Source organism: Dermacentor silvarum, chromosome 2 (assembly GCF_013339745.2).
Source record: "Dermacentor silvarum isolate Dsil-2018 chromosome 2, BIME_Dsil_1.4, whole genome shotgun sequence".
Lineage (NCBI taxonomy): Eukaryota > Metazoa > Arthropoda > Arachnida > Ixodida > Ixodidae > Dermacentor > Dermacentor silvarum.
Genome location: NC_051155.1, coordinates 178,619,260 through 178,644,719, shown reverse-complemented (window position 1 = coordinate 178,644,719; position 25,460 = coordinate 178,619,260). Strand labels below are relative to the sequence as shown.

The 25,460-nt window shown below is 47.1% G+C and overlaps 1 protein-coding gene and 1 long non-coding RNA gene across 5 annotated transcripts in view; one reads left to right on the top strand and one right to left on the bottom strand.

Annotated features, from left to right (window-relative positions):
• Positions 1-5,430: 5,430 nt before the first annotated feature.
• LOC119442205 (E3 SUMO-protein ligase PIAS2) overlaps positions 5,431-25,460 on the bottom strand; it is an 81,111-nt gene continuing 61,081 nt past the window's right edge. For all 4 annotated transcript variants that reach the window (XM_037706984.2, XM_037706983.2, XM_037706985.2 and 1 more), the window contains 7 exons: positions 22,917-23,040; positions 17,017-17,166; positions 13,526-13,631; positions 12,293-12,366; positions 10,308-10,468; positions 9,326-9,495; positions 5,431-5,717 (listed from right to left, as the gene is read on the bottom strand). In XM_037706984.2, the coding sequence (XP_037562912.1) occupies positions 5,446-5,717; positions 9,326-9,495; positions 10,308-10,468; positions 12,293-12,366; positions 13,526-13,631; positions 17,017-17,166; positions 22,917-23,040 (1,057 nt within the window). In that variant the 3' untranslated portion in view covers positions 5,431-5,445. The remainder of the gene's footprint in view (positions 5,718-9,325; positions 9,496-10,307; positions 10,469-12,292; positions 12,367-13,525; positions 13,632-17,016; positions 17,167-22,916; positions 23,041-25,460) is intronic.
• On the top strand, positions 18,707-22,080 carry LOC125943230 (uncharacterized). The gene is made up of 2 exons (XR_007465677.1): positions 18,707-21,822; positions 21,854-22,080. It is a non-coding gene; the product is annotated as an uncharacterized LOC125943230 (long non-coding RNA).

Below are 25,460 nucleotides of genomic sequence, written 5' to 3'. Positions count from 1 at the left end.
CAGCCGGACGCTTGTCGCGTCGGAGACCTTACCGCAGCTGCATGGAGCTTTGACAGGCGGATACTGGGGGGCGGTAAAACTGAAATTATTTCCCATCGATCCATTGTAACTAAAATGCGAAAAGAGCGGCGGAAATAACGCAAACGACGCAACAACGACGGTGCGTCGAGCAGACGACAGCTACTCAGCCCGCGAGCTCGCCTCAGCCAATGAGCTCTGCCGAAACAGCCGGATCCAACGTTTATTGGCCGGAGACTCAGAATAAGGCGACGGCAGCGCCGCCACATTTTCCGTGTTTTTTGCTTCACCCTCGACGCTTGCTAAGGCGTCCGCTGGACCCACTCCCCCATTCTAGTACACTCTAGTATCGGTATGGTGCAGCATCGGCGCGCGGTGTGGCGTTATCGTAATGGCACCAAATGGGCGATGCCACTATAGTGCTGCTTTCTAAACGAATACTGTATTTACTCGAATCTAACGCGCACTTTCAACACGACCCTAAATCTGCGTCGGCATTTCAAAATGGCCGCCTCGCACTCGCGTCGTGCCTAGCTACCGTATAGCATGCGGAAGCTTCCTCCGTGTGCTGCAGTACACGTGCTTAGGCAATAGTCTACCGTCTGTCTTCACGTTCCCAGCGTCTGCTCTATCTATCAGCATGAAGTACCGAGTTCATCATGATGCCGCATTTAAAAGGAAAGTGATCGTCTGTGCGGAGACGGACGGAAATCGGGCCGCATCACGGGCGTTCGGAGAATCCGAAACTTGCGAGCGGGACTGGCGCAAACAGAAGGAGAGGATTTTCGCCAGCAAAGCAATGCGGAACGGTTTCAGTGGACCGAAGCAGGACGTAATCTGCGACGATCCACTCCGGCGATACGATCAGGCTTGGCCCTATCTTGAAAGCAATCTGCGACGGGTGAAGTCCGCCGCGCGCCGTGTTTTCGCCGCGTTGAAGCGAGAGGCATGCTAGCACGAAGGCGCGCTTCGTCTCCAGCGTTTTGACAGGTCCGTTTCCGCGGTCAACGAGCGAGATGTGTTCATGTTTGCTTGAGCGCGCGTGACACCGTGCTTGTTAATAGCGGTCTACTAAATTGCTACCGCATTCGATGCATCGCCTTTCGGGCGAAACTGCGACTTTTTTTTATTCATCGCAGCATCAGTGCATCGGGAGGAAATCTATTTTTCCAAATGACAGAAAGTTGTATTTCAGTTTGAAAGCATGAGGTGCGCGGTACTGGTAAAGGACTTTTTCCTCACGGAAAACGGGTGCGCGTTACAATCGGGGAAGCGTGAGAATCGAGTAAATACGGTAGTTGTGCTAGAGCCGTAGAGGCATCGTCAAACGTTCAAGCCGGGCGGAACTTCGGCATCGGTCTGTCGTTGGAGGGGGCCACGGGAGATGGTTTTTGCGTGCGCCGCAACGTGCGCTCCTTCCAAAAAAGCAGCATATCTAATGCGCTAGGTGGTACTGAACATAGCGCACTGTTTGAAGATGTCAGCAGTAAGAAAGATAGCGACGAGGCTAGCAGCGATGGTGACATAGAATGAGCTCGGCATGTTCAAATTTAATAAATGCTGTTTCATTTTGCGAATGCTGTTCTCGCTTTTTCGTTCGGCCTACATTCGAGGTAAGTTTTTTTTATTTTTCGGATTTCGAACTTTTGGGGGGTCGGCTTAGAATCGGAGTCGGCCTAGATTCGAGTAAATACGGTATGAACATCGACATTGCGATGCTTAAGGCACGCGGACCAGTCAGAACAAAACTACCGTTCGCTGCAACAACTACAGACGAAATCGCGGTCGCTATCTATGCAATCATGGATGGCCACTACGCAGCTTTTTGGGCACGCTGCCGACGTGCATATTGAGTCAAAACGAAACTACTTTTTGCCGCAACCGCTGCGGAAGAAGCCGCGGCGGCTATCGACGCGGTCATGGATGGCGACTATGAAATCCCGCGGCCAACGCGTTGTTATGCGCGGCGGTAAACGCAATAAAGGCACAAATAGGCACAAGGTCATTACTGTCATTCACATACGATTTCTGCGGATGACTATGGTGATGCGGACTCCGCGGCTTCGTTTTGGTTGTACGCTAGCGCAGTTTCTGCTTTTTTGCGTCGCACATTTTCAGCTCTTTAACACAAAAACGTATAGCCTTTGAGATTTATGGTTGATGTAGGGCAGCCATGACGTGAAGCATAAAAAAGAAAGAAAAAAATACCGCGGCGAAAATTCCCTCTCTCAAATGGTAAGGTCGCCGTTTCAGCGTCGCGTCGGAACACGCGTGTACGTGCCGATGTCTCAGCCAACGCAGCGGCTGCGGCACAGAGGGAAGCAACACGGAAGCCCAGTCCGGCCAACACTCGCTCAACAGCAGAAAACGAAACTTAGGGGAGCGGGCTAAGCAGGCGCCGGGCCGGCGGGCGCGCACGGAGACAGTCGAAGGTGATGGAGCTACGAGGGAGTTGAGAGGAAGGGCAAGGGGAGCCACCGAAGCGACGGGGTTGCTGAGGCCGAATGCGTTTCCCAGCCGCGCTCCTCCCTCACCTTCGATGGTCTCTGCGCGCGCATGCGTCGTCGTGCCGGCGCGGCCCGCTCCATGAAGTTTCGTTCACTGCCATTATCGGATGCGAGAGAGATTGTGGTTATGAAGAGGAAGAGGCGCTATCGCGATGCGAGCGTTGGCCGGCGTGGGCAGTTTCGGGGCCCTCGCTCGCTATGTGCTTGCGCGCCGCGATATTTCACGACTCGCACCATTCGTACGTAGCGTTATGGTGCACAAATACGTCAAAAATGAGTCCTTTTAATTAGAAAAAACTTTCGGGCCCCTTCGAGTTCGAATTATCATGATTCGACTGTATTTTCTGCTGGTGTGTCACACCCTTGGTCAGGAACAACTCCTTTTGCACACATTGCAGACCCTTGTCCGCATTTTCGTATTCTTTCGTGCGAGAGAAGCTTTGTAAGGCTTCCAGGCCAGCAAGGGCTTCGGCGAAAGTAGCCGGTCGGCGCAAGCCTCCTTTCTCGCCGCCGTCTTCAGGCGCCTCGTCCGCCACCACCTCTGCTACGATCTCGGCAGCGCCGCGCACACGCGGCATCCGCCGCTTAGTAGTTCGCGTTGAAGCTAAGGGCGAGGTAGCGCAAAGGTCAATTCGCTCGCCGCTGCTGCTGCGCTTCGGGCGAACGAGCACTGCAGAGAAGTCGCGGAGTGGGGGGGGGATTGAGCACTGCAGAGAAGCCGCGCGGCGGCTGTCTGCCACTTAGTGCTTCATAAGCACATGAGAGCGGCCTTTTTGCACACCTGAATGATAATTTTTCGCTGCAGAATGTATCATACGACCGCAGTTTGCTGCAATGCTGAACGTTGCTGCCGAATAATCGTATTTTCCGGGAACGTATGAACACATTCCTCTATGGGGTTATGTTTATTTTTCGCGATTGCGAACGTAGGAGCAGGGAAATCGTAATAAGCAGGAACGTATCAGCGAGGTTCTACTGTATTTGCCTTTAGTGTCGCTTTAATTATACACGCGTGCACCCGCCATCTCCTATCGCGGTACGAGCACCGATACGCCCAATAAATGTACTGGCAGGCCTTTAGAGCTATTTCAGATGTGCCTGTGGTGATATGAGGCCTTGGGCGCAGTAAAGGGCATGCATTCATTTTTTCTGAATGCCCAATTTTTCTGACGTTTTCACGGAATCCGAAAAATCGGACGTTCACTGCACTTGTGCATTAGGGCTGTAAGAAAAAAGACATATATGTAACAATATGTTATGAAGACGGCCCCGACGAAACTCAAAGCTGTATCGTTTGAGATGGAGCTCCAAATATTGCAAGACTCGAAGAACTACAAGCTTGTGCAGTCTATGATGCTGACAATTATGAATACCGGGAGCGCCGCGATATCATGAAGGCTGATGGAACCAGTGGCCATATCAATCAATGGAAAATGCGGGCTTAGCGCGCCAGGGTGAAACCCCAAATAGTGAAACCAACACTGTGAAAGCCGCTGATATTACCGAGCTCGGGGAGCATGTCGCTACTGACAATGAAACAGGTGGTGCTTCGATGGACGAGTTTTCAAGTGCAGATAGTGCTGCTTTGTTCTGCTAAGAGATATCCCATGGGGCGATCGTTGTTGCGACGGACAGCGGCATTGTGCTATAGAAGCGATGACAGCAGTGGCAGTGACAATGAGATTGAGAATGGCCCGTCTTTGACATCGACCCCGATCGAGTCTCTCATTGATTTCATGCAAGGTAAATTATTGCCACCAGTGTTCGCACAGCAGCTGGACACTATGCACACTGCAGTTGTGAACCTGAAACTTCTGCTAAAGCAAGCAGATTTCTGATCATTTCAGTGTGCCTAACACTTGACTATTTCAGCGTGCCTAACACTTGAGATGCTTGTTAGAGGTATAAATAAAGATTTTAGTTTTAGCTGCCTACTTTCTACGTCCATGTTTAGCGCAAGTGGCAAATTTGGTTTCGGAGCTACGAAAATATGTTCGGTGCCTTTTTTTTTTTATACACCAGTCTAGATATAGTGACGATCGATTACGACAATTGGATTTTTCATTCTTCTTGATATAGTTCTAAGTTAACTGCACTGTATTAAATTTGCCAGTATTTCTTCTACTGCTTTGGGGGCTTAACCTTCATTTAAGACAGGCAGGCAGGCGCGCGCGCATGCACGCACACACACACAAACAAAAGAAAAAAGAGAAAATAAGACGAAAACCTTCTGTCAGTAACAATAGCATGGATCTGTTTCACTTGTCAGGAGCACCGATTAGCTGTGATGGCTAAAAAATCCGGTCAATATTTCCCCAGTAACTTCCAAGAAGCGTATTGTTTTTTTCTTCAGTCGAGGTGCGACGCTGTGTTCAACTCGGCCTAGTTGAAGAAGAGCGAGTCAAGGATTATTACAGAATACGAGGATAACTGTGGTTCCCTGCTGTATGTGCAGACACATGTTTAGCCCCGCTGTCTTTGGCAGCAGTGTTTTCCAAGTAGGCAGGTTTATTTCATCATCATCAACCTATATTTATGTCTACTGCAGGACAAATACTTCTAACATGTTATAAAAATTACTGCAGCAAGCCCACCATGATAACTGTCCTTTTTTAATATCGTATGCATGTACAGTGCTCACGGAATAAACAAGTCAACTTAGAGGTGACTAATACGCATACTTTCGTTTGTGAAATTGGTGTAAATTTGGTTCGTACATTTAAGATCAGACTCTGCATCACCTTTAGTGACCAGATTCCTAGTGGCATGACATGGTACTCAGTGGTCACACATGGAGTGGTTTGTCACGTTTCATTCCACGAGAACTGCATATGATGATGATGATGAGGCATGCGAGATATAACCACGCCATGAGCTCTGGAGCGGTATTGAAGGTTTGCAATATGTAAATTAAACACAATTACAGCAGCTCACACAAAGCTGCAATGGTGTGACTAGCTATCTTGTCACTAGCTTCACAGTGCAAGGAAGAAGTGCAGTGCAACAACAAACCCTGAGAGTGTGCTCCTCCGGAAATGCCAGAAACCAACGGCGGTGGCCCACCCATGTGAGATCCAGGTGTGGGCACTGAACTGCGACCACCGTCATCTTCCTCCTCACTGCTACACGCTGTCAGGTCTATGACGACCACCCGAGGTTTCTTGCTGGGCCGACCAGGTGGATCCCTCGATGCTGAGAGAGAGAAATTCTTAATGACACAAGGTGCATTACTCAGAAGATAAGGTACCGAGTTGTAAAACCATGAGAAAGGGAAAAAAAAATGTCACAGTTTCGCCCTAAGGGCGAAGCAATGAATGCGATAGCAACACAGCAATGTCATACGAAGTAAGGTGAGCGGCTTTGGTAGCAATATGAATTGTAGTAAACATGAGCTGATTAAGTAAGCAGGTGTGCTGCGGCGTAAGTAGACCGACATGAAGAGAGACTCGATGACCACGAGAAGGCGCGTGTGAAACGGTGGTGTTAATGAGAAGCGCTGCCCGTGGGCAGCGCGTGCAAAGGTACACACCTGTAACGCTGCACTGCCGATCCGGGCAGCATTGCATGTGTAGCGTGCGTTGGAAAATGTGGCCCGACTATTACTAACTGTGGCGTGAGCGCGCACAAACAAACATGAATAGATCACACTGAATGACTGCAGACAACGACTGTCAAAACGCTGGCAGCAAGCGCATATACGCCGCAGCGGGCGAAGGTACGTGCGGTCTATCGCTTCAACAGAAACTGAGCGGCGAATGCACAGCGCATAAAGGTCAGAGCCGTGTGGAGATAAGAGACGGTGCGAGCGAGCGACGAGCGCGGTTGTTGGCAGAGTAGAAATGCCCCCCCCCCCCCGCTCCCTCCGGTGCTCGCTTCCCGCTTCCTTGCTTGCGTGTGGAAGATTGAGTGCGTTCGCTCTCCGTGAAAGCATGCGTCCCCGCACGCTTCCGCTCGGGCATACGGCGCGCGGCGAAGATTTTATCTATACAGAACCTCACGGCGACGCCGACGGCAGAAATCCGGTGGAAGTGTCCATATAATTGCTATCGCAATAAAAAATGGCTATGTCTATTGCATGTTTTGCTTGTATGGCTCCAGTCTCTTGTTCTCCGGCTTCGTTGCGTGGCTTTACGGTGGCGGAGGTCGGTGTGGTTGTGGCATATTACGAGAGATGGCGCGGGTGTTGTGCTGCTAACACACCTAACCGCGGGGTTACTTGGTCGCAACAGGGCTGCCCCTCTTTGGCTTGTGAACAGTGAGCGACACGGACGTGACTCGCGTGCTGACGCACTCACTCTCTGCAAGACCGTCTCACGAGGCTTGGGAGCAGGGCACCGAAATGGACTAACAATCGTTCGAACGCGCCACCGTTCGCGTGACTGTACACACGAAAGACTAGGCATTGGTGTCCAGCATGGCAGTAAACATATTCGCTCGCTATCCGGTCACAGTGAGTCGGATGTCCTCAATCTGTCATGTGCCCATCAGCGTAGTAATTCGGCTAGGAGGCATTAGTGTATGAAAGGTGCAATAAATTCCCTTGCGATTGTTTGCACTACTATTGTGTTGTCGTTCCTTTGTTCCAAGTGCACGGGTGAGACCCCACAAAACGCAAGTGTGGACCCGCTATCACAATTACAGTAAAAGCTCGTTAATTCAAACTTCACGGGGACACTTAATGAGTTCCAGTTAACCGAAATTCAAACTAATGAAAGTGATTAAGAAAAGGCCGCATTTGATGACAAAAAACAGGAGCATTTCTTGGTACTACTTTTATTTATAAAAAGAAATCCGTAATCGGTTTCTGTTTTTTCTCTCTCAAAGCAATCGCTGTCACTATCTTCCGCAAGACAGACGTCTCTGCATAGTTGAAGAGCGTCACCACGTTGGCGATCTCCGTTAGCAGAGATCGCCATGGAGAGCGAAGAAACGAGCCCCGTTTCCAACAAGTTAGAAAAATCCGTCGGCGACTGTATCATAATTTTGTGACATTTTCTTCTTAGTAGATACCAGGCGCCTCTTTATAAACTTTGTTCAGTTTTATCGCACAATCTTGATTTTAAAATTTGTATCTTTTTTATGACAGACATCACGCTAATAAAACATTTATGCATGAAGAGTGCATTCATTTTGCATTCTGTTTATGTATTGCATTAAGGGGGGTGCTCGTATCAATTAAGAACTCAGTTTTTATGGATACCATGCAATTAATTTTTAAATTATTCATGAAAACATTGGTTGATCACATTTTTAATAAACTGGCTGCACAGATCCTGCTGAATTAAATGTGATTGGATTCTACAGATATCAAAGAGTGCAACAAGGTTAATTGATGGTCCTAGCTTTCCTAGAACATAAGTTATGAAACATCAAAGTTCTCATTTGAATGAGAAGAAATACATTTCTTATTTCAATCTTTCCGATGATTTATAACTTCCCAAAGTAACATATGACATCCTTTTGCACTCACTAGGCATTGAGCTTTTCAGCAAAACAAAGAGAGATCAAAATTGAGTGTACTAAATGCTGAGAAAAGCTTGTCAGAAGATTGTAAGCTAACGAAAAAATGAAACTGAGAAAATTGCAAGAAACAAAACTGTGTATTCAAGGTTTGCTGCACAAATAAAAAGTGCCGTACTTCACATATAAATGCCTTAAAAGGCATCAGGCAAGTAGTCCGCATCACATTTCTGTTTTCAATCGAAACGGCCCCGCTGCATGTCTGGCACTTGGGTCTTTTCAAGCTGCCTGTTGATTGCGGAGGGGTCGACGATCATGCAGGTGGCAGCTGATGCCAATGGGCAGAGTCCATGCGCGCCGTCGCGAGCATCCGCATTTTGCGCTCGCTCGCGTTGACGATAAGCTGTAGATGTTATCTTCAGTCTGTTTCTGTTGTTGTGCACGTGATCTGTGCTTGCCAAGAACGTTTATGTTGATCCTTGTGCCACGCTACTGATTACCGACGTCGTCCGAGGCGGCCCCCGAAACAGGAGCAGAAATCGGCATTTCGATAGATGAATCGCGTTCCGCCACCACGATGTCCAACACTGGGATCACTTGTGATGAACCCAAGCCATGATCTCGCTTTGCGCATTTTTTTATGCGCGTATTCTCGAATTTATGTGCGCTGTGGGACTTTTGACATCACTTCGCCATGATAAAAGTTTCGAAACAGCGCCGAGAGCCCAGGCCCTCTCGGCGGCTGCGGTGCACTACTTCTGCCAAGCTTGGCACCGTGCCAATACGCCGCCGCAGTGCGCAGTCTTTGTTTTGGGCGTTCGAAAACGGCTTCTTTAGTTGTTTTTTTTTTTTTTTGCCGAACTTGCGCAGAGTTGCGATCTTCCGAGCGCAATCTGACCGAATGTCTCGAACGACGAACAAAATGGCAACGTCAACACGCCGTTTAGCGTGCGCAGCAGACGATGCGGGAGGCTCCGCAAATCGAAAGCCGCAATTCAGGCACGTGCGCGCTCACTTCGCGAATAGGCTCACGTGCCGGGATCTTTTTTTTGGCGCGGATTTGCTATGTGAATTCTGAGTGGATGGAAACAAGCGCGGCTGGATATTGAATAAAAAGCGCGGCTCTTTCCAATAAGACCAAAATTGCTGCAGTATCGAACATAGAATGGCAGCAGCGCGGCGCTGAGGATGCCCTTCTTTCGCACCCCCCCCCCCTGCATCGGTAAAAATTCAGCTTTCTGATCGGATATAACACGCTGTTACGGCTAGAATAATGAATGAAAAAAATATGCTTACACACAGAGAGAGAGAATTCATTTGCAAAGGGAAATAATGCTTACATGATGTTGAAGGAGCTGAACTTCTAGAGGTAGATGCTGTTGCAGAGGAACTGGGGCTGTTAATAACATGGGTCTCCTTCTTTGGCACCAAAGGAGACCAGGAACCATCTTCGTGGAATTGAACCTCAGTGCAATCACTGGGTGCCTTCATGGCAATTTCCATGAATAGCCTGCAAACACCCAACCCAAGAGATTAGTGGAACAGTGCACATATGCATAATGGAGGCAAACAAACTAAAGAATAACAACTTTACCAGCTTCAGCTTTTGTTGCTGCTTCTGTGGTTACTACATCCGTATCCGTACCCCCCCCCCCCCCCCCCCCGACCCCTGAATACCACAAATCATGCTGCTCAGGATGGCAGCATGGCAGGATGGGATGGCTTAAAGGGAGCAGCGAAAATGCTTGCATAGACATCACCTGCAGCAACAGGCTGGAATCCATGAGTGCATGAGTTCATCAAACACAGCTATTTAAACACATTATGTTCATTTTCGTCGCTTCTTTTCTATTTTAGTGAATGGCACTTTGTAAATATGAGCCATCCACATTGTTCATATCTGACACAGAGGCTTTGAACTGTATCGTACACGAATAGATCCACAAATAATACTTTCCTAATATGCAAAAGAAAAAAAAAAAGAATTAGATATATACACATGCTACAGCGAAGGCCAGTAAAGGTCACAGGTGAAATATGCTTGCAAAGTGCCGCTATACAAAAGGTTGGTTGCTGTGACGAGCCCTGGCCAAGACAGCTGCCTACCATCAACACATTCCCAATAACAAAGGCAGCACATGCAGCCAAAGTGAACCTGCTTCCTCAATGACACTCAATGCCGTTAAATAAAAAAAATAGTAAAACAGAGAGAAAAAAACACACACACACACACGACACACACCACCACCATCCTGATTGCACTGCATGCAAGTGAATTTACTCTCATCCCTCGCAAAAATTAAACCTGCAAAGGGCACGCACCCATCGATCACCAATGAGGAGAAGGTGGCCGGCCGGTCACAGACTGGGCAAATCCATGTGGGCTTCTTTTCATTCATTTGCAGGTAAAGCGAAGCATCAAAGCACTGTAGGTGTGGACATGTTAGCGCTCGGCATGGAATACCCATTCGCATCTTGCCCAGCTGCACAATAAAACAAATAAAAATGTAAAAATGTAAATAAAATGTAAGATGTAAGATGCAGATTAAACGCACATCTTGGAATCTATGCTACGGTACTTTCTTGATTTAGAGAAGTAATTTTAACGTTGCTCATCTTATGCGCACTATGGGAGCTTCCGTGAGAAGGATCTACACATGGCAGTGACAAGCTTAAAACACACCGCTGTGAGATTTGTGGGCCAACTCTGGTGCCTGTGCAAGCTGCAGTTAATGCCAGTGGGGCATTCCAGAGGTTGTGTAAGCCAGCCAAATTCAGCCAAATTTTAAGTGCATTCAAGACCGCCACAGTCCAGCGAGATGGCATTCAGGAATAAAGAGAATGCAGTGAACCACGAACACTGGAGACCACGCACATCATGTGGAAATGCTGCTGCAGTGGTTCGTGCCTAGCTCGCATTTCTACACAAATTGAGCCTACACTCTCCTGCTTTGAGCCCGAATTTCCCGCTCTTGTGCTATCTGTACTATTGACGTAATTTCTTTTCTCCACCCATTTCACTTGAATGTAACCGATGACGAGCTTAACACAAAAAAAAAGAAAATTTTTTGTTAAAATGTTTCTATTGAAGAGATCCCCAGCATAAGGCTTATGCTTTTACACAACTTCTCATAAGAAAAACAAAACACTGACCTGTGTCCCTGCACCTAAGAACCTCGATTACCTATGAATTCAAAGGCCAAATACCGTTAAACCTTGATGTAAGTTGGTAAAATTCGCACTTCAATTCATTATTTTACAATTTCATTATATTGAAAGTAGACCTTTTATGCAAATAAGCACAATCACTGATGATTATTTCTTACAAGGATGGGGCCGTACAATTTTCCAGATTGTGGGGCAATCGAGAGAAGAAAAATATTCCACGAGTAAAAAAAAAATCAATTCGTTGAATTTGAGAGTTGGTGACAAAAGATATGGTTTCATGACATGTCGAGGATACCTTCATATCAGCGGTACAAAGCGAAGATTTCGCGCCCACTAAGCGTCGCCCGCAGTACAACGATGCTATCAGCAAACCGCTCTCCAGTCTGACCAATGCAGCATCACAGCTCATAGGACACCGTAAAGAAAGCACTGTTTCAAAATGGCAAAAGCAAAGTATTATCAGCTATATAAATTGCAGTAAACATTTGCTTATTAACAAATTAACAAGCATAGTGTCACACTACTAGTATGTGCACATACAAGAACAAATCTCGCTCAATGACTACGAACAATCGTTGCAAACGCTGGCATGGTGAAGAGCGCAGGCAGAAGGGTGCTAGAGCTTTGCCTGCCTCTTGATAATATGCGTCTCCGAAACTATAGATTACACAACCTCCAGCACTAGGTGCATGGGAAGACGGCGGACATGAAGCCACCAGTCATCTCGGCTCTTCCAGACTTTGTACCCGCCGAAAATTACCCCCACGTAGGACACGCTCGGTCCACGTATACGTTTGGCTGAGCTGACAGCCATGCTGCGCCTCCACAGTCATGATACAGAAGGAGACATTGCCCCCCCCCCCTTAATGCAAGCTTGACCATGTTACGGTTTTTTTTAGCAATTTTTTACTGTGTTTCATGGTTCCTCCTTGGCTACCGTAAAACAAGCACTGCCATTTTTTTTTAAGCATTCACATTTAGCCAATTTAATGCTCCCCAGTGACATCATCGGATAGGCAAAACTGCAACACGACGAAGCTACATTATGGCGCACATAACCGGCAACGCCACTGCTCCTCACATCTTTGCCCTAATACTAAAATCTTGCCTTGTGGGGTAGCAGAAATCCCAAAACTCACCGGACAGATTAGAGACCCACGCAGACTTGTTGTAGCAATTTCAGAGTCAGGGTCATGTTGAAGCTTTTCTTTGACTGCAAAATGAGTTTGAACACAGAAGTCACATAAGCTACTGCAATTTTATAAGCACCAGACAAAACTGATCCCACATTAATCTATTTTTGTCAGCCAATGCCAAAAAAGGAGCCTTTTATAGACTTTAACAACTTGAAATACACTGTAAACGTGCTCTCCAGGGCAATTAAAGGCAAAAAGACTGGCACTATCAAAAACTTGTTGCCTTCCCAGCCCTTTGCTATGAGGGACGTGTTGTCAACCCTGGCTTCCTCATCACCATCGAACACATGAAGGAAGGAAAAAGAAGGAGGGAGCATACCGCAACGCAACTGTCGCCGACTGAGGTGGCCCAACACGTGGTGAAAACGTCAGAGCACGGAGGATACGTCAGAGCGCGCGGTAGGTTTTAGTACTCCCGGTTGATTTTTTTTGTTCAATACCGATTCGAAACCATTTTAAACTCATAAAATTAACAAAAACAAAAACAAACAAAGCAAAGAAAAATCTTTTTTCTTCTTGCATGTGAGCAGCTGCCTGCCGAGCACGCACGGCATAAAAACTACTGGCAACCAAACGTCTCGGCAAATCTCGATTCTCCGTGATCTTGACGCAAGAGGTGACATGTTGGGCCACCACTGCTGGCTACATGAAGCGTTCTCTTGCCAAGGCTGGCTACGTGATGTAATGTTCCCTCCTATATTTTCTTCCTCCATGATCGAACATGTCACCTGTAAGTCACGTGACCGTGTAGTCGTACTGCCATGACTGGCCAAGCTGAAAAGTGCTTGCTGATATAGAGGCGATTGACATCGGCAACAGCACCAAAAGGAACTTGGACGCCCCCAATACGCCTGTTCAATGTTACTGTAACCCACCACACTTGCCCTGTCTACCCTTGGCTCAAACATTACCACAAGGTGGAAGCTGTGGCTACCCCAAGCTTTGATCAGCATTTGCTCGACATCCAATAAACGCACTGTGAGCAATTACAACAGGCTGCCACTGTGCAGCCGACATTGGTAGCACTACCTGCCCATGCACGCGGAAAATTATGCAAATGGTTAAAAATGTGCTTTGATGACAACAATGAGCTGAATTCTTTTGCAGACATTATTTCTTGCTAGGCTTTTCAGAAAACCAGGGATGGGACCTACAAAGCAAGAAAGTTGCACTCACTCATTGCTCGTGTGTGGTCGGGATTCCGCATGCCTGTTGCCTTTAGCCGCTGGAGGAGAGTTGCTGCCGTCAACTTTCGCACAAGGTACACACCCAAGGCATAGGCCTGAAAAAGATGCAAACAGTCATAGAAAAAGAAGACTCGTGAACACGGATATATCGAACCTGAAGGGGATCACAAAAAAGTTTGATATATAGGTAATTCGGTATACAGTTAAACCTGGATATAACGAAATTGACAAATTCCCGAAAAACTTTGTTATAAAGAGGATTTCGTTATATGCAGGTTCCGCACGACAATTCGAAAAAGAAATGCTTACCGTATTTACTCGATTCTTACCGCTTACCGATGGCGTCGGGCCGTTTATAGTCCGACATTGGGCCTCTTCGATTATCTGTCTCTGACAGTCCTGGACTGTCCCGAGAAGCTGCACACGCAACGCTCATTGGCTGAAAGCACTGCTTCGGGCAGTCCGGGACGGATAATCGAAGAGGCCCGTTATCGGGGCGCGGGCCAGCGTCATTTGCGGCCAACCACGCTATGCCGGTTGCGCTGCGCCAGCCGAAACGCCATCTCCTCTATACTCCGACGTGCGCGCCGTCGGCTGTTATCTCCAGACCATGCGCAGAACGATCCCAAGCCCGCGCACCGCTTTGAACGGCTGTCTGCGACCGTCGGCGAAGCGGCGTGGGCGCCTTTATTTGTTCGCGCGAAATGACGCGACCAACGCGCTAATGTGTCAGGAGCCAATTTGGCGCCGGGCCCGTCGGGGCGCGTCGGAAGCCGCCGGTTACGTTGGCTGCGCCGGTGCGCTCGACTATAGAGGGGGTCGTTTTCACCAACGTCACGTAGCGCACCCGCTCGCGTTACGTCGGACTATAAACTAAATTCCCTATATAAGAAAAGTACCGCCATCCTTTGATCAACGCCGCTTTGACTTCTTTATATTTAGTTTTTTTCTGCGTCAGAGCCATGTTGAAAGTACCGCTGCGCAGCGGCAGTCTCCGGCGGCGGCGCGCGCCGGCCTGAAAGTTTCAACGTGGACTTTCTAGGGCCGCCACCGTGGACTTGCTTTTGCAAGCAAAAAATAAAGAAAAAAAGCAAGCGCTTTAAGAGAGGAGACAACGGAGGAAAGAGTAGATGACGGTACTTTTTCCATATAGGGAATTTACTATAAACGGCCCTATAGTGTCACCTAGTTTTAGGTTAGTGAAGTGAAGCGCAGAGACTTGCGTAGTAACCAAAGAGTGACGCTGCCAGCGCGTTGAAAAAAAAAAAAAAAACTTTTTTTTTTTTCATTTGGCAGCATCAACAGGAAAAGGAGAGTGCCGGCTTGGCGGGCTAGGCCAGCTGCAGCAAGCGGCTGGATCAGGTTTGAATGAAGGGAGGGGGAAAGGTCACGCCCGCGGTAGCAAGATCGCCGCGTCGAGGGATGCAGGCCCGCACCGCGCACTATCGCTCTCGCCTTGCAGTCACCGTGAATTCGAGCGCAGCATTCCGTCGTGGCGGAGAAGGTGCTTCCAGTTGCTGCTCGTGCAAAAATGACAAAATTTGGGGCGAAATATCTAGGTTGTTGGCGGGAAAAATTCGCTATTTCAAGGGGGTCTCCACTGTCACTTCGTTACGTAGAGGTCTCGAATACATGTGCTTTTATGGAGTAACGACGGGGAATAGAAAAACTTCGTTATATCTAGGAATTCGTTATATGGAGGTTCGTTTAATCAGGTTTAACAGTATAAAATAAAAATTTTATGATGAAATTTTCAAGGAGATTTTACAGCTGTTCCATAAACACAATAATTCATTATATGTGGGTTTGATATATCCGGGTTCGACTGCAGTTGAAACACAGAAGATTAGTAATGGGCGCCTCAAAAACTTAATTTGATGCACAATGTAGCAATTATTACTGAGGCATAATGCAGTGAGAGTACTGAGCTTGGCAAACACACATTGTGGTGTACACCTGCTGCAGTTGCTGGCCAAAAAAAGTGCGATACAAACTCAGAGAAAGGAACTAGCACCACTTGCAGCCAATCACCCGCTGCAAAGCTAGACACTTCCCATACTTGGAACACAGAAGGAGATTATCTTTTGGGCATGACATTTGTGTGCTCACACTAACAGTACAGCAAAGAGGCTGCTACAAGTATTTTTTAGAACATCTTTAGAGAGGAAATGCACTTCCTCCACGAATTCACCTCTAATTAACTTCATTTTCTAAGGGGGGACGCGGCCCTTGAAAACCGAAAAATCACGAGAAAGTCGAATTTCGCAAAAACAATATTTTTGGGTTGTATGTCTCAAACTGCATGTTCTATAATTATCGACACCCAATTCAACTGCACAGTACAAAAAAAAAACTATTTTTGAGGCCGCCGCGGCTCGCGAAACATAGTCGATTTTGTGTTTTGCTGTGTTTTGTATTCCTCCAAGCCTCCTATTTTATGTATTAAGAAATCGAAGCTGAGAGTCAACTAGAAGTTAGAAAAAAATGCAAAAAGCACTCGCGGTGGATTGTGAAAGTGCAAATTTTCAGATTTCGCGCCAGCATTTCGCTCCGCAGCGCTGCCTGCTCTTGAGTTTTTGCGGGGATGCAGGCCTAAACTTCTTCTGCCAGAGCCTACTTCGGCAGCGCCGCATCTTTGCTGAAAATACGAAAAAAGAAAATTGTTTCCTCACCTAAGCCTAGTGTCTCGACTTTGTTTTTCTTGACTTTCAAACGTGTTTTTCTCAGTTCTTCATTTTGTAGCATTTTTAGAGTTTAAGCACTAACATTTGTGCACTTTATGTATGTTGATTATAATGAAATTTGGCATGCTTGTTTTAACATGTCCCGAATTCAAAGAAACAACTTTCCGAGCTTTCCACAAACATATTCAGTAAGATAATTTCAAAAGCTTATTTGTTGAGAATGGTAAAACAAACTCAGCTTTGGAATAATTTTTTCTAGACTAAAACACAAATGCTACACAATATATATATATTGTTCAGCTTTATTGAATTACTATTCATTGGGAGTAATATGAGCTATATTTTAGTGCTTTCTTGTGCTCACTGTTATCGCCTAAGCTTGCACAAAATGCCATGTTTTTACAAATGCATGGTGTGCAAAAAATTGACCAAATGAGCTATCAAAAAATCAAAAGTTGATTTGAAAAGAGGAGCTCGAACTCTGTATATAGTGAAGGCTTTATTGAGCTGTCACAAATATTTAAATAAAAAAGAAAAGCAGTGCCCTCGACGTAAGGTATATGTGGCACTCCCTCACAGAACATGCAAATGCATCTGCCAACATAATTTAAGATTAACTTTCCCAGTAACATAAAGGCCAGAAAATGACCCTTACTAGCATGCTAGTGCTTGCCTTAAATCACCAGCACCAGATGTTAGCATCAGGTCTGCATTTGTGCTTGGGCAGCTGCAGCACCAAAGGTGAAACATGGAAACATAACAAATTCATGATTAGGCGAAACGAGACATTCCTTACCCGGCCATACTCGGAGAGCCAGGTGACAGAGATATGGTTGGACACAGTAGGAGAGTGACGGCACATGGTAACAATGTTGATCGGTCGGCTTGGTCGCTTGGGCTCCATGCCAGGCTTGTTGGTGGGGATTGGGCTTGGCAGTTGACACACCTGGAAAAAAAAAAGGAGTCATTTCAAGTACACAAACATGAGCCAATGGGTGCCAGAAGAGGGCATGACACAGTCATCACAAGCTATCCAATCGACGGTTAGCCTTTCAGGCAAAACTCGAACCTTTTAGAGGTGGCCGCAGAAAAAAAATATCACTCATAATTTTACCCCGCATAATGAACCCCAACTTTGAGCACATTTTTCGGGGAAAAAAGTATGTTCATTATGCGAGTAAAAACGGTATACATCTTAAGCACAAGGCCCAAATGCAATAATCCTGCAAATATAAGCTCTGTATGTCTAAATTTGCTTTAGATACAGTAAAAGCTCAATGATACGAATCTCACGGGGTCACGAAAAATATTCGTATTAGCCGAAATTCGTATAATCGAAACACAATTAAAACTATTGTTGAATCTCGATAATTCGAACTCGAAGGGGCCAGAAAATTTGTTCGAATTAAAAGGACGTATTTTTGAAGTATTCGTGCACCATAGCACGATGCAAGAACGGTGCGAGTCGTGAAATATCGCGGCGCGCAAGCGCATAGCAAGCGCGGGCCATGAAACTGCCCACGCCGGCTAACGGTCGCTTCCCGATAACGACAGAAAAAGAAGCTTCAGGGAGCGAGCGGGCGGCGCCGGCACACGGGTGCGCGCGGAGACCGTCGAAGGTGAGGGAAGGAGGGCGGCCGGGAAGCGGATTTGGCCGCTTCCAACTCCGCCGCTTCGGTGGCTCCCCTTACCCTCCCTCTCAACTCCCTCGTAGCTCTCTCACCTTCGACTACGTGCGCACATCTCCGTGCGCGCCCGCCGCCGTGCTGGCGCCAGCTTATTTTAGCCGCCCCTGAAGTTTCGTTTTCTGCCGTTATCGGGAAGCGAGCGTTTGCGGGCATGGCAGTTTCTCGTTGGCCCGATTGTGCCTCCGCCGCTGCTTCCCTCTGCGCTGCTGCCGCAGCGTGCAAGGTCAACATGTGACTAGAAAATAGAGGAGAAGGGTTCACTGCCATTTTATCCACGTGGCTGAGACGTCGGCACTAGTGTGTGCTAGAATACGGTTGTCTAGAACACTCCAGTCGGCACGTACACGCTTGTTCCGGCGCGATGCAGAAACGGCGACCTTGCAATTTGAGAGAGGGGGAAATTTCGGCCGCGGGGGTTTTTTTTTTCCCCCCGTTCCTTCGCGCACGGCATTGAGGGGTCTCTCCTGAGCTTTTGCTCTATGGCGGTGTCGGAGCAATGCCGGTCGGAGGCGCCGCCGCGTTATTTGGCGCGCTGCTAAGAGCATTGTCAGTACGCGGTATGTTCGAAATAAGCGTGTTCGAATTAACGAGATTCGACTGTAGCTAAAGAGTCGGAGGTGAACTCACTCAGGCACATGTACGTAAAAAGCATTTATTTCTTGAATCGCCACCGCTTCAAACTTTTCGCGCCCAGTCGCGGATTCCGCGCTGTCCGGCGCCGCACCTCCGCACCAAAAGAGAAGGAGAGAAAGCGCGTGACTGCGCGCTGTTCTCTTTCGCGGCCGTCGGTGGGGCGACTTTATTTGTATCAACCGACGCAGGCTGAAAATCGATTCGTAACAACCATTCTCTAGCACGTTGCAAAGGAATGGGGCTCGGCCGGGACCACAGAAAAATTCGTATCATCCGGAAATTCGTATTAGCCGTGATCGTATCATCGAGCTTTTACTGTACATAGGAAAACATCAGCCCTAGTGAACTACTGTGCCCTTACGAACCGCCGTGCGGCACTCCAGAGTGCGGTGCCAAGGTGTACTCCCGGCCGTCTCCGAGCACAAAGCTCCCTCTCTACCGGCTGCCAGCCGTTAATTTCCGTCAGTCGATCCCGCCCGAACGACGTTGACAGCCTGCCGATAAAAACTGCGACCTTTCGAACATGCCGGATACATTTAGATCAATGTGCCGCCGTGATGAAACTGTCCGAGAAGAAAGCGAAAATCACCGGCAGATGCCTGGTGACATTCTGGGGCAGTTTGATGCACTTTTGCTGTCCTGACAAATAGAGGCCGTCTTCCAAGTCTGTGCTGCTACCATTATCTAGAAATTCAAGCCCAGATGCATCAGAATCCGTCGAAATTCGCTGTTTCCGTGGAGCAGCAGCGCGCTCCAGGGATGGCGACGTCGATGCCATCTTCGAAACTATGAGCGCTCATCTCTCCGACTACGAAGGTGCTTCAAAAATATCCGCACTGTGGAAAACAAAAACGCAAAAGCGAAACTTAGTTTCGCTTCAACCTATTCGGTGGCACTAGCTGTCTAAACGCACTCGGAGTGCACCAAAATTCAAATTTCTACCACCGATAACATACTATCGATGGGAATAGGGGCGGTCATGAAAGCGTTAATTTTGGCAAAAATATTATGCAAGTATAAGTGGATAAGTAAATATCACTTTTATGATCTTAAAATTTTTTGTAACAATTTGAGTAGATGGCTGACTGTTTTAAAATGCTCTGTCAGACAACAAACAACTGATCATCAGTATAACGGAGATCAGTGACCTCGTTCTTAAGTATTGGTACTTCGATATTAACAAGTGACTGCTTATAGGCAGTTGTGTGCTCAGAGTCTTTATTACTCTCTCTCTCTTTTTATTCTGATGACACTGAAATCTTTGCAAATCGTCCTTCATTATATCAAAATGGTCAAAGCCAGCCCGTTTATTCCAAGGCAAGTACGGCCGCCTCGGAATGGCTGCCGCCTGTGTTGATCCTGCCGGCGCTGTTTCCGTCCCAAAAGTATGCCAAGCGATGTTTGAAGCTGCAAGCTATTGAATTTGGTATGTCCATGGTAAAAAAAGTCCACTGTAAAAGAGAGCTGACCAGCTTGCAGGCCTTATAATTTAGCCAATTATATCCGAATTATTTTGTACCCGAATCCGTTGCATACGAAGCTCAATCAACGGAAGACATAGGAAGATCAGCATAATGCCTCAAATTGGTATGTATCTGAATATCTGTTGTAAGCAGATCCATTGTGACGAGGTTATACTGTATCTATCGCTTCTGGCGGAAAAAATACAATGTTCAACAGGTAGAACGTCACCGCGAACCGTTATCAGCTATCGGCAACACATAAACAAAGCGTCGCCGAATGGTGATCTTCAGATAACGGGTTAGTAACCACCGATCCTTTGCTGCATTGCGTGGCAACATCATGTGGTGCAGCGTTTTCGCTGATTCAAGCCTCGTGAATATCGACCATAACAATAGAACTCTTGAGTGGTTCCCAAGGTGGAAGGACACAGATGGTCATTCCAAATCGTTGATATAAGCGCAATGCTCAGGTTTCCGCATGGACAACTGCATACCTGCCATGTTCGAAGAAACCAAATCCAGGAGATCTTCCGACCGGGGGGGGGGGCACTTACACAACCCCCGACGTCTATATTTGCAAGTACTGACAGCAGAACATTTATTCACAGATCTACAAATGACCACATGCCCATCAATGTCTCACTTTTGCAAGCATTTTGCTGTTGCTACTTTTGCCTTCAAACATTCTTTTAATTTAACTAAATTATCGGGTCTTACATCCCACAACCAGCATCTGATTATGAGGCACGCCGTAGTGGTGAGCTCCGGATTAATTTCGACCAGCTGGGGTTCTTTAACGCGCACCCAATGGACGGCACACGGGCGTTTTAGCGGTTCGCCCCAACTAAATGCGGCCGCCCCGGCCGAGATTTGATCCCGCGATCTCGTGCTTAGCAGCGCAATGCCAAAGCCACTAAGCAACCACGGCAGGTGTTCAAAAATTCTTCAGAGAATGTTTGATTGTCAGAAATTCCATTTCTTTAACATTTTGCGAGGACGAGATTCCTAGTGTTTTAGACGAGCGACACATGGACGAGCAGCACTGCGTCCTCGTATGTTAAATTGCCGCTCGCACTCTGCATTACTCTGTGGTATCAACAAAATATCCAGCGTCACTTCGGCTGAGCACTCCATTAAAAATACTTGAAGATACCTATTGCGCTAGAACTCCTTGCTTTTAAACCATGAATGACCATAGGCCTACGCAATGCCAGAGCGGCTTATGCCGAGGAGAATGATGGAGAGTCGAGTGTTGCTAGTTGCGGAACGCAGCATTCGCTCGCTAGGGCACTCAACAACCCCGTCAGCGCAAGGAGTGGCTGCGCGGTTATCGAAATAGTGCAGGTATAGGGTTTCCCTACTACTTTCTTAACAATGTTTTGCCCGATGAACTTCCAACTGGATTGGATTGGGTTAGATTCTTTTTGCCAACGTGGCCTGAAAAAGCGCTGCACCCACATAGAAACGGGACACAAGTGCAATTTCCAGGTGATTTTCTTGTCAACCGTACAATCGGGAGAAATAGTCCAAATCCGGGAGTTTCCCGGGTAATCCGCGAGACTTGGCAGGTATGCAACTGCAAAAAAATGAGTGTGCCGCCGTCGTGGCATCCAATATCACACAGACACATGCGGGATGCGCGCTGTTGTGTGCACTTTTTTTATTGTGACCGGGTTCAAAGCGTTCGTTGTAACAGTCAGACAATTTAAGTGTTCATTATACCTGACAGCAACTTCCATAGACAGGGTCGGGAAATCGTAAATGCACTGAAATGTGGTTGTTATAACCGACAGATCGTTTATTTGGGTTCGTTGTATCGTATCGACAGATCGTGTATTTGGATCGTTAGTGGATTCGACTGTATAACAAAACTTCTATTTGGCAAAGCCAATTGCCGATTTTACTGCCTTCGTTATAAGGAGGTTTAACAGCACTAGTGCTTCTTTCCCCACCTGCCTTGTACTCTGGGGCACAGTCCTTCGTGAAGCCGTTCGGCTGTGTCATGAGTAAAGATTTTAATTTGGGAATAAAGATGCACACACGTGCATTAGCGCCTTTAGTTCGCATTTTTTTTTTACTGAGAATTCCCCTCAACAGAAAAACAAGGATGCAAAACTTTCTCTGAACTCTGAAAACTTGTGTGGTGCTGAGGCGAACAAGACAAATTCCGTACTGTATTAAGGCCCAACCACATGCACGTAATATTCAAGCGACACAGACAGGCACGTGCTATTGCACCGCGGTGTGGAGCAACCACATGAACGAGACATCACAAAAAAGAGTAGCGACAGGTCTATATTGTGCAAATAAATGCTATCAGGCACTCATAAAGAAATCTCAAACTTACCAAGAAATGAACATTTTATCTAGATCTAGCTTTAATAGGCTATCATACCGAGTAGAAATCTGTCCCTTGCTGCCATCCTAAAATGCCGTGACACCTCTCTAGTGAGCGCAACATAAAACACTTTCCTGGCTCTCGGTGGCATCTCAGGCCTAACATCGTCAAAACAAGCAACCAATCTTAATAATAACGACAATACAGTGCTGATACTTGGTTCTCAGCTTGAGATGTTACGAAGTGGCGACTGATTTTATAATTGTTTTTTTTACTATCACGGCAGACAGCTAGTTCAAGAGCAAATTTGGATCGAAGCAAGTGGACCAGGGCAGACTGGTTGCTGCCATGTTGTTGCGCAGTGGCTGTCCCCAGCGGATGCCGCTGCACTGACTTCCAGGCGACAAGGGATATTTTCTGGCTGGCCAAAAACCGGCAACGCGAGAAGCGACAGCGGCGATCACCCTCCGCGACAGCAAAATTTGTTGCTCGTCGCCATCGCTAGTAGCTCAAAAATTGAGAGCATGCGGTTGCCCCTTTAGTTCATCCTGAATGAAGGTTTGAATGCACCTACCTTACCGTTGACTTTGACACACATACTTGGAGGGTAGTTGTCATCCTGCTCACAGCTTGTTTCCAGCAGACAAAACCGAAGCTGTACTTGCACTCCGTATTCTGGCTTTCCCAAGTTGTAGTCCCTGGGATATTAAATGTTGGTATGTGATGAGTAGGCACTATTACACCAGAAAAAAAAAAAATGCTGTGAAGTAATCCTCGTTTCTTTAGATTGTTTTTTTTTTATTATTGCGGCAGTTGGCGAAGCATAGTGACAACAAAGCACAATACACTGCACCTATCCCATCTGGTTTTCTGTCTTCAGGTCCTGTGTACTGCAAATCTGGGAGCTCTTGGTAGGCTCCCAGATTTGCTCTGCTCACTTTATCCAAGGTACGTATCTACGTGGAGTAGCCGGACTGCTATAATGCTGAATAATAAAACTGCTACTGCACGATTGTTCTGGCCGTATGTCGTGTAACTCACGCGAGAGCAGCTCGACTCTCGCCCCGAGTTTGCCCGCTCGTCCAGTTTCTTGCCTCGGCGTGGATCGCCATGCTGCCACCGTTTTATTTTAATGTTTTTCGTATCTGGGGCACAAGTGCACTTCTGTAGCTTTACTACCTAGGCACATGTGTGCATTGGTTTATCATGTTTAACGTCCCAAAGCGACTCGGGCTATGAATGATGCCGAAATGGAGGGCTCCGGATAATTTCGACCACCTGTGGTTCTTTAACGTGCACTGACATCGCACAGTACGCGGACCTCTAGAATTTCGCCTCAATCGAAATGCGACAGCCGGGGTCCAAACGGTGTCTTTCGGGTCAACAACCGGGCACCATAACCGCCGAGCAATCGCAGCGGCATGTGAGCATTCGTATCGGTATCGCAGAGCAGAATTGCAGAAAAGTTAGCGATTTCCGTGCATGCATGTAGGAAGTTTCGGCCACATTCTAAAAGCATTTATGAATTAACAAAGGCCAATTATGGATTGCAATCTCGTGCCCAACACTACAGGTTTCATTTTGTTAGAAGTGTGGTAAATTCGTGAGCATTTAAGTTAGTCCCATTTCAGTCGACCTAGGCTTCTTGCACTAAATGACTTTTGAGAATGTACAGTTATTTGTGAATGCATATTGAAAAGCAGAAACAAGGCATATGACGCAGAAAACATATGCATGTACACATGCACAGCTTACCACTTCATCCTCCATCTTGCAGCAATAAAAGTGCCATTGCGAAATGCAAAAACGCCCGTGTGCCTGTGTTGTAGGGCATGTTAAAGAACCCCAGGTGGTCAAAATTAATCCAGAACCCTCTACTACGGCGAGCCTCATAATCAGAACTGGTTTTGGCACGCAAAACCCCAGAATGAAGAAAAAAGTGCCATTAAAATTTTTCTAGTTTTCGGCAGTCCCATTACCTGCCTTGAAGACAACAGTCTGCGTTCATGGCATGTCATCATTAATATGCTGCGCTTGTTGCTCCGGGGTTGTAACTGAGGGAAGGTGTTTGGAGCCCGGTGAAAACGAAAATCGCATGACATCATCGTCTAGCGGATCGGGCAGCTCTCTGCCTCTAAACATCAGCTTCTGGCGATACCGATCTTTTTGCTTCGGTGCTAAGCGCCTTAATGTAGTCGCTCGTCATCTCGACAATATTCACGATGTAGAATCAGCTCATCACAGATTCCACCAAGCAGTGCAGACATCGACACGCCGACCTCACGTCGCACATGCCTTTAAACAACATAGTCGGAAGTGCTTCTAGCTCTCCTGCCGGAAGTTCCGATGAGGCAACCAATCAGCGGCAAGCGAGGTTTGTTTGTAAACACTGAAACCGTCTATACTTTGCGGCGCACCGCCAGCCCAGCGCTATCAGCACAGTTGGCGCGGTCCATTCGTGTTTCGGAGGGTGGCGCGGCGTAAAGCTATGGCGCAGCCCAATCCTGTTTAGAGGAGTGGAGGGGCAACGGGAGAGAGGCGCAGGAGGCTGGCGATGCGGAGAAGGATGGAAAACAGCACGCGGCGGCGTGCAACGGCTCAAATTTTTTTTTTCTTTTCGAGGAGTTCGCATTCCATTCCCTTTCAGCATGGACACCCAGTAGCCAGACTTCATCGCTGTAACCGATAATGCAGCATGGGGCATTGTAGTAAGCGGGTTATTTCACCATTGAAAAGATGCAAAAGTTGACGGTGCAGCAGCTTCTCATTGTTATAACCGATATATTGTTAAAACCGGTATCATTATAAGTGGGTTCGACTGTACCATTAAGGGGGGACGTGGCTTTGAAAATCAACTTCCTGATTTCTTCATGGATTTTGATGAAAATTGGCACAAATGTTTAGAATGTCTCCCTGATACTTCCATGAAAGTTTCAGAGTGATACCTTGAGAACATTTTATTGAGCAGAATTTTTCTCTCTTGAACTTTCTGGAGGGCCTGGGGAGCTTAAAAAACATGATGTAAGGCTCGTTGAGTATTGACTGCATAGCTCAATGCGTGCTGAAGGTCGTGACAGTCTTACTTTTTTTTTTTCGCAACGCAAATTTTTTAGATAGT